We start from the raw sequence: 12,428 nt of genomic DNA, 5'->3' as shown, positions 1-12,428 counted from the left end.
CGTGCCTTCAAGAACAAAGAGATCCCGGTCAAGTACAAGGCGAACTCGAAGGCGTGGATGACGGCGGAGCTTTTCGAGGAGATGTTGCGTGCGTGGGACGGACGACTCGGCCAGCAGGGACGCAGAGTGCTGGTCTGTCTCGATAACTTCTCTGGCCACCCTCCCGAGCTCGAGCTGAACAACATCCAACTGGTCTTCTTCCCACCCAACATGACAGCCAATTCGCAACCAATGGATCAGGGAATCATAGAGAACCTCAAGCGCCACTACAAGAAGCTCCTGCTATGCCGCCGGCTTGAGGCCATAGACGAGGGAAAGGAGTTCAAGTTCACGTTGCTCGACACTCTACACGTCGCCCGGCGTGCTTGGGAGCAGGTCGGCAAGTCGACTATCAGGAACTGTTTCGCGAAGGCCAAGTTCATCGAAGAGGAGATCCAAACTGAGCCACAGGATGCGGAGCTGCCCGACATCTGGGAAGCTCTGCCTGCCGAGGAAAAGATGCACGAGAACGAGGAGATCGAGCTGTCTGACTTTCTCGAAGCCGACGAGCGCCTCGCGACTGGCGGGTATTTCACGCTGGAGGAGATTGCGGAGGAGATTCTGTGCAGTGAGGAGCCGGTGGAAAGCGAAGATGACGAGGTAACTGTCGAGGAGGAAATCGTTCCGTTCGAGGAAGCCCAGCGCGCTTGTAGCACCGTCCGGAAGTTCATGCAGCAGAGAAGCGGGAAGCCCGGTGTGATGCAAGCGTGCGATCGGCTAGACAACGAGATGCACGAGATCCGCCGAAAGAAGATGCGCCAGCCGACGATTCTTGAAAGCTTAGTGTGTCGTGAATTTCTCGCCATGCCATATGTTAGTGTGTGAACTCTGTTCGTGTGTGTATGTTCTCCGTTCGCTTAGCTTATACAACAGTCGTGCCTTTTACTTGCTGGAATAAATTTTGTCTAAAGATTAACTACAGATGGGTAACTTGAGAAAATAAGGCCGTTTTTACAAAATCTCGTTACTATGCCACTCTCGCTCGGTCCCGACGGGTGGCATAGTAACGAGCTTTGACTGTATCTTGGTTAGTCGATTTTGTTATTCTATCTGTTTATCACCTCCAGGTCACAATTCTTAACCGATCGTCATGAAACGTTACCAAGTTGTAGAGGTAGTCTCAACTGAGAAGCGGATTTATTTTGAGGTTAAAGGTCATCTTGAGGTCAAAATTCTAAAAGTCATTTTTCATCCTCTTGACTTGAAATTTGAACAAGATTTGCACATTGTGTCACTCAATTGGGAAACCAATTATTTCTGAAGTCAAAAGGTTAAATGTCTGAAGTCAAATGGTCAAAAACTTCTATAATCATCAATTTCAATCTGAAAAATAATCAATTTTCATCTGATTCACCAATGCTTTGATGAAGATTGTCAATTTTAATCTTCATTAAATGGACAATTTGATGGATCCATGGCAACCTTTGCAGAGTGGGGTGTATTTTGCAACTATCATGCTCTGCACGACGTCTCTTTCTTGTTTGTTTGTCTGTGTGCAGGATATCTCAAAAAGTTGTGGATCGATTCGGAGCAAATTTGGTTGGCAGGTTGAGTGTGTTATAACGAAGATTTGATTCGATTTTGGTGAAGATCTGAATCTGGATCCGATAATTTTTTGAAGCGATTCTTCACCATTGAGACAGGGTTAAATTAATACATAGTACGATATCTCAAAAAGTTCTGGACGGATTCGGATCAAACCAGGTGGACAGGTTGGCTGTGTGACCATTACAAATTGATTCGATTTTGGTGAAGATCCGAATCCGGATCTGGAAACGAGAACGATTTAATTTTTAAAGCAATTCCTCACCATTGAGAGATCGGACCAAAAACGATATAGTACTGGATAGCATGATATTTCAAAAAAGTATTGGGCCCAATTTGTTCTCAATCAGGCATTATGTGGCAGAGGTATGCGCTCTACCGAGTGCCCTTCTAGTTTAATCGTGTTTTTATTTACCCTTTTGGTGACACATGTGTGTCATGGGTGACAAAAGCATTGTGACGTCATTGAGCTCCAGACCATGCCCCGATTGTCCATTTTTGAATGTCAGGGTGTGGCCCATCACAGGGCATGGGTGGTCAATGTGTCAGATATTTGGGATCGACAACTATGCCATGCACCCTGGGCACCGAGCCAATGGCTGTAAAGTCCCTGAGTTGACTCTTAGATCCAGGGACTTTAAAGATATTGGCATTTACATTCAGATTGTGTGCATCATCTCAATTTAACATTTACCAAAAGTTCAGCCAAATGTAACTGGTACAATCAATACCATAAGAGGTGTGTGTGTGTGTGTGTGTGTGTGTGTGTGTGTGTGTGTGTGTGTGTGTGTGTGTGTGTGTGTGTGTGTGTGTGTGTGTGTGTGTGTGTGTGTGTGTGTGTGTGTGTGTGTGTGTGTGTGTGTGTGTGTGTGTGTGTTTTGCGTTTTGCTCAGAGATGGCTGAATGGATAGTCTTAAAACTCAGAGATTCATCAGTGAGTGCGGTGGAGTATTTTCAGCAAAAAAACATTCAGCATTTTGAAAAAAAAGTTGGATTTAAAATAAAAATAAAATAATAATAATAACGCTCTGTAGTGCCTCAGCCTTTGTAGTGATGTGAAAGGTAATATTAAATGATCCCCGACCCCATTCTTTGGTGGGTGAAAAGAAGAGTTTTAGGCTTCCTACAAAAAAAGAATAGAAAAAAACAATTTTATGTCTTCAAAATGCCAACACTGGATTACAACAGCATTAGGCAACACCTGCAACCCCTACTACTAATGCATCACAGCGATGGGGTTCACTTACAGCCAAGTCTTTGCATGTACATAAATTGCTGAAAGTAGAAGTTAATTTTTTAATGAATAAGTGAATGACCCTAAAAAACCCGAAATTATTAAATTAATTTGATAGACGAGATAAAATTGAAGGCTCACAGGATGGCCTGAAGGTACGCACACTCGCCTCCAAGCTGTCCAGCCTGTGTTTGAATCTCGGACCAGCTATAAACTGTCATCCCAGTGTTTCACAGGCAGGGTCTAATCCAATGTTTCACAGGCAGGATTAAATTAGACAGGCTGGGTTATTCATCAATGTGTGTGCGGTCCCCTGGATGGACGTTAAAACAGGCTGGAATTAGTTGGTGGACAATAATTATTCCATGGTGTCCTTCGCAAAGAGAAGACGACATATCGCCGACACCTTGAACATATTACAAATTCCTGCCCAGACCTGAGTTGAATGTCAGTCCTGGCCAGCCGGTTTGTGAAAGCCTTAGGCTAAGCTTCCCCCTTGTCAACCCCACTAGAATGCGTTAATAATTGTGGCCATTAAAGAAGAAGCAAAAGATGTGATAAAATTGTTGAAAGTCGAAGTTTTTGTGTCAGTAAACCTTAAAGGCCAAAAAGTGAACCTTAAAAAAGCTGAAATGGTGCCAACAGCAGGCCTGTCTGAACAGGACGGTAATATTGACCACATTCCCCATGCCAAGAGGACCACAGTGCATGTGAGATTATGCTGCAAAAAGTGTCCTCCCTTTTTTACGTCATTTGAAAAATTATGGTTGTTAAATAAACGTCGATCAAAAATCCCATCCATGTCATATAACATCGCCCAAAACTCATCCCACTCACTTCATTGAACTTGTGGACGCTCATGAGAGCATAGTAATGGCTCTCGGCCTGTTTTCCAGCTCCAAGAATGCACAACACACTGGATTCAGGTTTCGCCAGATACTGAATTTGGGTGGTGAGGAACAAGGAGGTTCAAAATGTGCAATGAGAACAAAGAAAAGATGGATGAATCTGTCTGTACGAGTGGTTACTGAGTGAGGCATGAGAAAGGAAATTTATTTCATCATTGAGGCTGATTATAATGCAATACAAACGTTACCTTTCCTGACCAACACAACCGAAGCTCTGTCGTGGAACAAATCTCTTGCTTTCCCTCAGTCATTACCTCATCGCATAATTTTATTTTGTTATTTACTTCATACAAGTTCTCAAAATAAATATTTTTATTCAAATAAAAATTTCTACTCACCTTTGTTGCGATGGCAGACACGGCAGCAGTTCGCATGTGCGTGATAACGGAGCCCTCAATAATCTGTACAAAATTAACAAGATTTTAATTATGATCATCATCAGTATTATACATCATCTTCCATAATCATCGATATCATAAAATTTAATTTGTGTATTCATAAGAGTATGCTTCAAAAAAAAATAATAGTAATAAAAAAACATCCAAATCTGACCAAATTTTGCATGTTGTGTCAGGGTACCCTAAGTATGGTTTCTGTCGGGTAGCATATCTGAGGGAAGGGGTTCAGGATAGGGGGAAGACCCCCAATTCTCTCTGTAAATGTGTATCGTATTGTTGCGGATTCGCGCCCGCCGGCGTGCGGACGGCCACGTAACTCGAATCGCGGCACGTCGCCCACCGGACGGACAATCCAGTCGTGACCCTCTCGGACTAACGCCGGGAACCAGTCACGGGTGGACCTTTCGGTTTCACCACGATCATGCCAATCGGCCCCCGCGTGGGATAGGGTTGCTCGCCAAATTCGACCTACCTAAGTACCCACACGGAGGGTAGACCGGGCGATCGCACCTCGCCGCAGGTCGACTTCGGACACGGGCCACTTTAAGCGACCCGTTCCGTACTATCGGGATAACTGAGCGGTGTTATTCGTCGGCCTCGACGGTTCGATTAATTATCGGGCGTTTTAGCCCACGACCAACCCTTTACGTGAAGTAAGATGGAGATTCAATGAAAGAAAAGACGAAGCGAAGCGGGAAAACAGTTCAACAATAAGCACATTTATTTCGCGATGAACGGAAAGCACACATATACAATTCCACCAAAAGCACATGTAAAAGAAGAAGACAATGCAATATTACACAAAAAGCAAATGCAACAATGCAGATCTAACCGACTACCGGGCACACGGCAACACTTATACAATTTTACTTCACAGACGGCGCCGACAACACATATTCCCAAAGCAAAAGAAAAGAACCACCCTCCAGGATGAGGCGGGCCTGGGGCCGAGACCGTGTCGGGCCTACCGTCTGATGATGAGACGCAGAGCGGCGGTGGCGCCTCAACTCCGCGGGCCTCGCGGACAGTGTCTGGTAGGGGGTGGGAAAGGGGCCCCCTTTGTCGCACTATCTCAGCGCGGGGGGAAACAGGAGGGGGTTGCTGATGCTCGGGGGAAGAAGGATTTCACCCTGTCTCGGGTCCCGCGGCGAGCGTCTCCTCCTCCACCTCGGTCGCGTTGCTGGCCTCTCCCTCTGCAGCTCCCGGCACCGACGCGAGCACCCCCTCGTCCGCCTTCGCCGCCGTCACCTCTCCACAGCTCCGTCTACTCGCCCTCTCCATCTCCTCTCTTGGCTCGTCCCAACTCTTCACTCTTGACTTCTCTCACTTCTTTCCAGCTCCACCGACGACTCTCTTGAACTCCGCACAACTACTTACTGACGAACGCAGCCGTTTATATAAGCCCCGTGGCTTCGCTCTTTCACCCTTGACCCTTTGCCTCCGACCCTTCACCTCTCTAACTGGCTCCCCATTGGCCCGAGGAAAAGTGGGCGTGAATGCTTTTTGATCCATGTATTTGCATATAGCGACCGCCCTCCAACGCCCTGGAGGCGGGGCCAAATCGCCCCTCGCTCACCGATTGGACGGAACAAAAGTGGGCGTGAGTCGTTTTTGATCCGTTTTTCTTCGGAAAGTCCGTGATGTTTTTGAATACGCTGCTCGGTGCGCGCCCTGCACGAGTCCAGTATCGGTGCCCACGAGTGGCGCGAGATGGTGTGGATGCGATGGTGGCGAGTTGTGACGGTAAAAGTCGTGGCTGTTGTTGTGAAGCGGCGTTGTGGATGGTGGTTGTTGTTGTGAGGCGGCGTTGTGGTTGGTGGTTGTTGTTGTGAAGCGGCGTTGTGGTTGGTGGTTGTTGTTGTGAAGCGGCGTTGTGGTCGGTGGTTGTTGTGAAGCGGCGTTGTGGTTGGTGGTTGTTGTGTGATTGCTGTTGAGACGTGGTTGGTGGTGGTAGTAATGGCGGCTGGTCCAAAATAAAGATAGTAAAAGAAAAACGGCTATCCTGAAGAGTCGCAGCCCGACTGAATGACATTTATTCCCTCGAAACAACGGGTTTGGGCCTAACTACACATATACTTACAGAGATATCTCACCTAAGGGACCTGAATGGTGGTTTGCGAATTTGGTCAACCACAACAGTATCATGCCATCTGGTATTATAAATCATCTTCTTATCTCAAGAAAGTTTAAACAAACTGATAATAAGCATCACGATGATGTTGAAAAGTGAGTGCAAATAATTTGAGATCTTTTTAAATGTTTCATTTCGCACATTTTGAACAATGTTAAAACCAAAGCATCCAACACTGAGCTTCGTAGCGAAATGGAAGTTATTTTTGTTCACACCATACTGTACAAAAGCAGCAAGGATAGTTGATGAAAGTGATGTCGGCTGACTTCCAAGCAGATGGAAGATGACCTCTTGCAGGCAAATAATAGAGTGAATAGAGCAGAATGTTTATGGTATGACATGTCACCTTTTGATTAAATCCTTCAGCATAGCATGGCATAAGAATGCCTCAAACTATATAATTGGAGAAGTGTCTGTTTGTTTGACTTCAATGCACTCTTGAACTTTTGGACGTAATGAAATGAAAACTGGTAAGGCAGACGTAATGAAGGCAGAAGATGTGTCTGCAGACCCTGGCATTATCTACATTGACAAAAATACTCGAGGAGTTACCTACCACTCCTTCCCATCTGTGTGACCACACCAAATTATCAATCATCTTGGACAAGATCCATGTTGTCATATCATTGAAAACCTTGTAATAATGCCGATAAATAGTGGAGTCCAATCATGAAGGAATCGTGACGAATCTTCAGGGATCTAAGTTCCAAAGTGGTTTCCAGATCAATGAGACCTGCTGATTAAAATGAGCTGGGGTGACCCTTCTGAAAATGTGGGTGTGTCCAACAGAGTGCCTTTTACAAAATGACTGCCAGCATCACACAATACCTTGCTTCTTGCTAATCATCTAAAGTAATGTCCAAGCTTTTGTTGCTTCAAACGTGGTCGTAAGTTGTGCACCATGCAGGGTAATAAAATGTGTCCAGTTATATTTTTATAATTCATCACGTGACCCAATGTAATAAATATCAAGGCGAAAATCGATTTTGTGGAGACGATTTGGAAATCGATAATAATAATGAATGTCAGTCTGTGTCCGGGGGGGGGGGGGGGTGGGTTCCAAACGGTCCTTTCAGAAAGACCGTGAGAGCGTGAGATTTGTCAGGATTGAAAGACATGTTCCACGTGATGGCTGAGTTTGTGGTTTTACCCAGATCAGCAGCAGAGAGCGAAGAAGCTGCTACTTGCCGGTCTGAGGGATGACCGATGGTACGACAGAGGGTGGAGTAATCAACAAAGAGATAAAGAGGATTTTCCAGAGAGTCGGAGAGATCATTGATAAAAACCAGAAAAAGAACAGGGCCCAGAACACTGCCTTGAGGAACTGCAGCCTGGACGGGAAGAGGGGATGAGAGAACTCCATTTAGGGCCACACGTTGGCTGCAACAGGAGAGGAAGTCTGCGAGCCATGAGTGGAGATGGCCTTGGATACCACAGGAAGAGAGTTTGATGAGCAGGGTAGTGTGCCAGACCGTGTCAAATGCACGTGATATGTCCAGGGATACGGCTCGGATTTCATGTCTGACATTGAGTACCACCATCTATTGTTGGGAGAGCAGAAGCAGCATATCCAGCAGAGAGTGACCTTGTCTGAAACCAAATTGATGATCGGAAATCAAGACATTGGAGAAGAGGAAGGATTCAATGTCTGAAGCAATGATGGATTCCTTAACCTTGCTGATGGTTGGGAGAAGGCTGATTGGTCTGTAGTTTCAGGGATCTCTTTTTGCACCTTTTAATGCAGGAGGGTGATGTTTGCTAATTTCCAAGCAGACGGCAGATGACCTTTAGCAAATGAGAGGGTGAATAGAACAGAGAGGGTGAGCAAGAGCAGAGGAGCAGGTTTTTAAGACACGTGGGCTGATGCCATCTAGACCGGTTGCAGAATCTGAGGCAGGGTTACACACTTGTTCCAAGCTTTATGGAAGGAACTGAGATTACCCTCAGTTGGGTTTGCTTTTCATGAGGCAAAGGCAAGTTGTTTCAGGACAACTGCCTCACCACAAGCTTCAGTGAACCAAGGGCGGGAGGAAGGGTAGGACAACTGAAGACGAGAGGGGATAAATCTGCGTATGAGGGAGAGCAAGTTTCTTTGAAAGAATTCCCAGGATGAGTTGATGTTGGAGAAAGTAGCGATGGGAGACCAGTCTAAGTTTGTTGGCTGCTCGGAGACCCTACCAGTCGGCCTGAATGAAATGCCAGACTCGACAGCGCCGAGGTGGTTCTCTGATAACAGCCAGAGAGATGTCCACTTTGACAAGCACGTGGTCAAAAGAACCGTTTGGAGCTGCCTTCCCTTCTCATTTTGCCTTCCCTGCCCCCCCCCAAACCCCCTCCGCCACCGTACAACTCTTTAGAGGCCGCGAAGAGGAAGGGATGCCAAAGAATGTGTGACTTGGACAAATGAAAACTGGTTTTTTTGGCAGTCACAACTGCTGCTCAGATCAATTGCACAATTTGTCTCAGGTTATAAGATTTTAGAGCTCATCGTATGTGTGGAAATTAAATAAATGCATGAACACTGGCAGAGATTTTTTGACGATTGAAGGAAAACACCCTTCCTTCCCTTCCCCTTCACTCACACTTACCTCCTCTCAAAGCCCCTCCACCCCCATGTATGTCTCTTGGCAGTGCAGTTTGACCCGTTTGAACGTGCTGTTTTAACGTACCCAATTTCATTCAATCCTGTACTAATGCCGGCATAAGGGACCATTTCCCCCAAGCCCCCTGCCCCCGTCTTTATATTCCCCTCAGCGAAGCGACGGGTTGTATTTGAAAGCAAGATATATTTTTCAATTCTAAACGGTTCCCAGAACGTTACAAATCCTTCATAATCGACTCTTCTAGTTGTGGTATTCTGTCCATGACATGGTAACAACATAAGATTTGTTTGTCTTTTTTTTTTTTCCAGATAGTCATCAAAGTCAATATGTAGTATTAAATGAGGTGGTCAAGATTACATCATGTCGAAACCATTGATTTTTGCAAAGAAGAGAAACATTGAATATCTGTATGATTAATTGGTTGAGGAAAGTAGAAGTTGCATTCTTTGCAGACAGGAGCTTGTAGTGAAATGGAAGGATTTGGATAAGTGTGGACATTTTTACGACACTGTAAATTGGGCTTCAGGTTATCACAATAAACTGTGCAATAAAAACTGCAATGTCAATATTGCTCGTTCTCGAAAACTGCAACAGGTTATCCATCAAAAAGAGAAGGATGCCATTGAAACCCACAGTCCGACTGAGGTACCTGTGGAATTATCATGGTCAGGAGTCACAACATTGTCTACCTGCAGCCAGGTCGGAAAGCTCCACGAAAAACATCTTTGCGTTTGGTGTTTCCTGCCAAAGGACACGAAACATCCTGGCCGTGACCACTTTCATATCATTCAGCAGAATTACTCTTGGGGAAGTTTCAAATCGCAGGCCACCATCTATCTTGAAGATCTCAAAATGAGAAGCTGAATATTATACGTACAAAGCACCAACAAAGGTACTTTCAGGAAACACCTGAAGACTGATACAAGCGATGAAAGTGACGAATCTAGAAGTGATGACATGGATAGCAAGAGTGAGCACGATTAAGAGATTCAGTAGTCAGCGACTTCAAACATCGATGTTGCAGTTCATGTGTATTGGTTTTGTTTTGCTTTGAACAAAATTTTGGTGACATTGCCGGTCATTTGATTTTTGTAAAAACAAAGACTCAAAAAGAGATTAATTTTTGTCAAATATGGCCGTTCTGATGTACAATTGATTGAATATGAATTGCATTTAGACACCAACATATACCATTTATTCTTGTTACCAAACAATGCACTCCTCATTCATTATTATCAGCACTTTTTTTTTTAGTCGTTTAAAACTGATATACAGTGTGTATATATATATATATATATATATACATATATATATATATATACATATATATATATATATATATATATATACATATATATATATATATACATATATATATATATATATATATGCATATGCATATGTCGGGGATTGTATATACTCTAACAGCAACGAAGCATGTTTTTAGTGGTTTGTTAAACTCTTGAACTAATTGGAAATAGGGAAAGGATAAATCTTCCCAATGTTTATCTGTGCACTGTCAAAGAACTTGTTTTGCCAGCCTAAGGGCTGGCACTGTTACACCACAGCTGGCCTTGTTGACTGTTTGGAGTCGCCTTTCTGACCGGGCAGCTGGGCTGCCTGGAATCTGTTGGATTACTGCCCAGAACTGCTAAAGCCCAACAACATGTAGGAGGCGACCTTGCAAATCCTGATAAGGGAAGGAAGGAAGGAAGGGAGCTGTTTCTGTACTCTCTGTGCTCTCTTATTAGCAGTACTGGCAGGAGAATGCGAAAAAAAACTAATGAATGGTAACAAATCCTCTTTGACAAGCAGTCATTCAGAGGTCACAGTAAACTGAATACAAGGCAGTGCTGAAAGCCAGCTCACTAGAGGATTAGGCTGGGTGGACTATTGTGTTCAAAGCCTGTTGTCTCCATATGCATATATCTGATGTGTAATAAAACCCTCTCTACCAAGATCGGTGGGAACAAAGCTTGATCTTAATCAGTGTGGACCTCACCTGGATCTCAACAATTGGCGCAGCGAGCAGGGGCAAGCCGGATCGAGGAGGAGCTCGAGAGCCCTGGTGAGACAAAGGAGGAAAGAGCCGGCCAGCTTAAGGAAAAGGTAAGAAAGCTGCCTCCTTTCTCACACTGGGGATACTCGCTGCTCTCTGAGATCTGTCCTTGCCCTTACAAAACGAACCAGGGGAGGAGGAGTTTTATTTGCACATCGGAAAGGGGTACCCGGGAAGGTAAGGGCCCATTGGAGGGTTGAGGGAAACCCCAGGACACTCCGTTGGGAGGCCGTGGGGGAGACCCAAGGATACGCCAGGGCCAAGATCCGAACGGGAGATTGAGGGGAGGGAAAGGTGTGAAAACCCCTGACCCAACCCAAAAGACTCCGTTGGGAGGTTGAGGGAGCGGGAAGTGTGCATTGGGAGAGTGTGAAGAAACACCCCAGGCGGAAAACACAAACCCAGCCCAAGAAAACTCTAGGAAGGATCAGGGAAATAAGGAAATATGGGAAATAAAGCGTCAAAGCCAAAAATGGATAAAGATGCCACACCCCCGAATACAGCCGCGGGATTGATGTATGAAAAATATGGACCTAAGTCATGCACCCAATTGGCATTGTGGCAAAAGTGGACAAAGGGGGATCCACACCCATTCCCAAGATGGGGTTCTTTAAGATCAGAAATCGTAGATAACCTATCATGCCGACGAGAACATCGAATGAATGATAAAGTAAAACCTGAGCCAGACATGCGAGCATATGACATGTGGGAGGAGGAAGCCCTACAGGTAAATGAGGTAGCTAGAAAATTAGTGGAGCAAAAAGTCGAGAAAATGGGAGCACAAACTAAGGGGATGCAAGTTAAGGGAAATCTTCCCGCCCCTGTAACTGCAGTGCAGAGGTGGGAAGACCAGGGAAACAATGCAGGTGTTCCACCTGCGTGTGTGAATAGCACACCAAGTTTGTATCTGGACCTGGGAGCCATGGGACTGCTGGCCACAGCCTCTGCCTACCCGGTCCAAGAAATAATTCCAGCGGGGCCAGGAGGGCCAGCTCAATCGGTGTACAGACCGTTTAGAGAAAGTGAATTGAGATCAATGAAGGAACGAGTGCGAGAATTGAGAGGGAATGTAGGAGCAACAAAGGAATTAAAAGTGCAGTGGGTTGAGGCACACCGCTGCTTGCATAAAGACATTGGAGTATTATGCCATGCAGTGGTGTCCCCATTTGTGTGGAAAAGGGCTAAACAAGATGGCAATTGGCCAGAGGAAGAACCACAGGGAGCAGCGGCATGGACTGCTGCAGAGAGGCAGGCTGCGCGTCAGCTCCTCTATGATGCAATTGAGAGCGCGATGCGACCGGCAGCGCTAGATTGGGATAAGATCGATGAAACAAAGCAACGTCAAGGGGAACGGGCGTCCAAATTCATGCATGGATTAGTGCAGGCATTCTTGCAATATGGGGGTTTTCAAGTTGAACAAGAGATACCACAGCGAGCGTTGACTAACTTACTAATGGAAGGGCTCAGACCCCAAATCAAGAAGCAGTTGAAGTATGTAATACTCAGCTGGC

The 12,428-nt window shown here is 45.4% G+C and overlaps 1 protein-coding gene across 2 annotated transcripts in view; it reads right to left on the bottom strand.

Annotated features, from left to right (window-relative positions):
- Positions 1 to 12,428, bottom strand: part of CRYM (crystallin mu) — a 71,102-nt gene that overhangs the window by 22,901 nt on the left and 35,773 nt on the right. For both annotated transcript variants that reach the window (XM_085885389.1, XM_085885388.1), the window contains exons 3-4: positions 4,065 to 4,127; positions 3,656 to 3,757 (exon numbers count right to left, since the gene is read on the bottom strand). In XM_085885389.1, coding sequence (XP_085741515.1) covers positions 3,656 to 3,757; positions 4,065 to 4,127 — 165 coding nt within the window. The remainder of the gene's footprint in view (positions 1 to 3,655; positions 3,758 to 4,064; positions 4,128 to 12,428) is intronic.

The sequence above is a fragment of the Eptatretus burgeri genome, chromosome 6 (assembly GCF_056783735.1).
Source record: "Eptatretus burgeri isolate ZD-2024b chromosome 6, Ebu_testis_v1, whole genome shotgun sequence".
Taxonomy (NCBI): domain Eukaryota; kingdom Metazoa; phylum Chordata; class Myxini; order Myxiniformes; family Myxinidae; genus Eptatretus; species Eptatretus burgeri.
The sequence above is the reverse complement of the archived record's forward strand: the minus strand, read 5'-3'. Positions and strand labels throughout refer to the sequence as shown.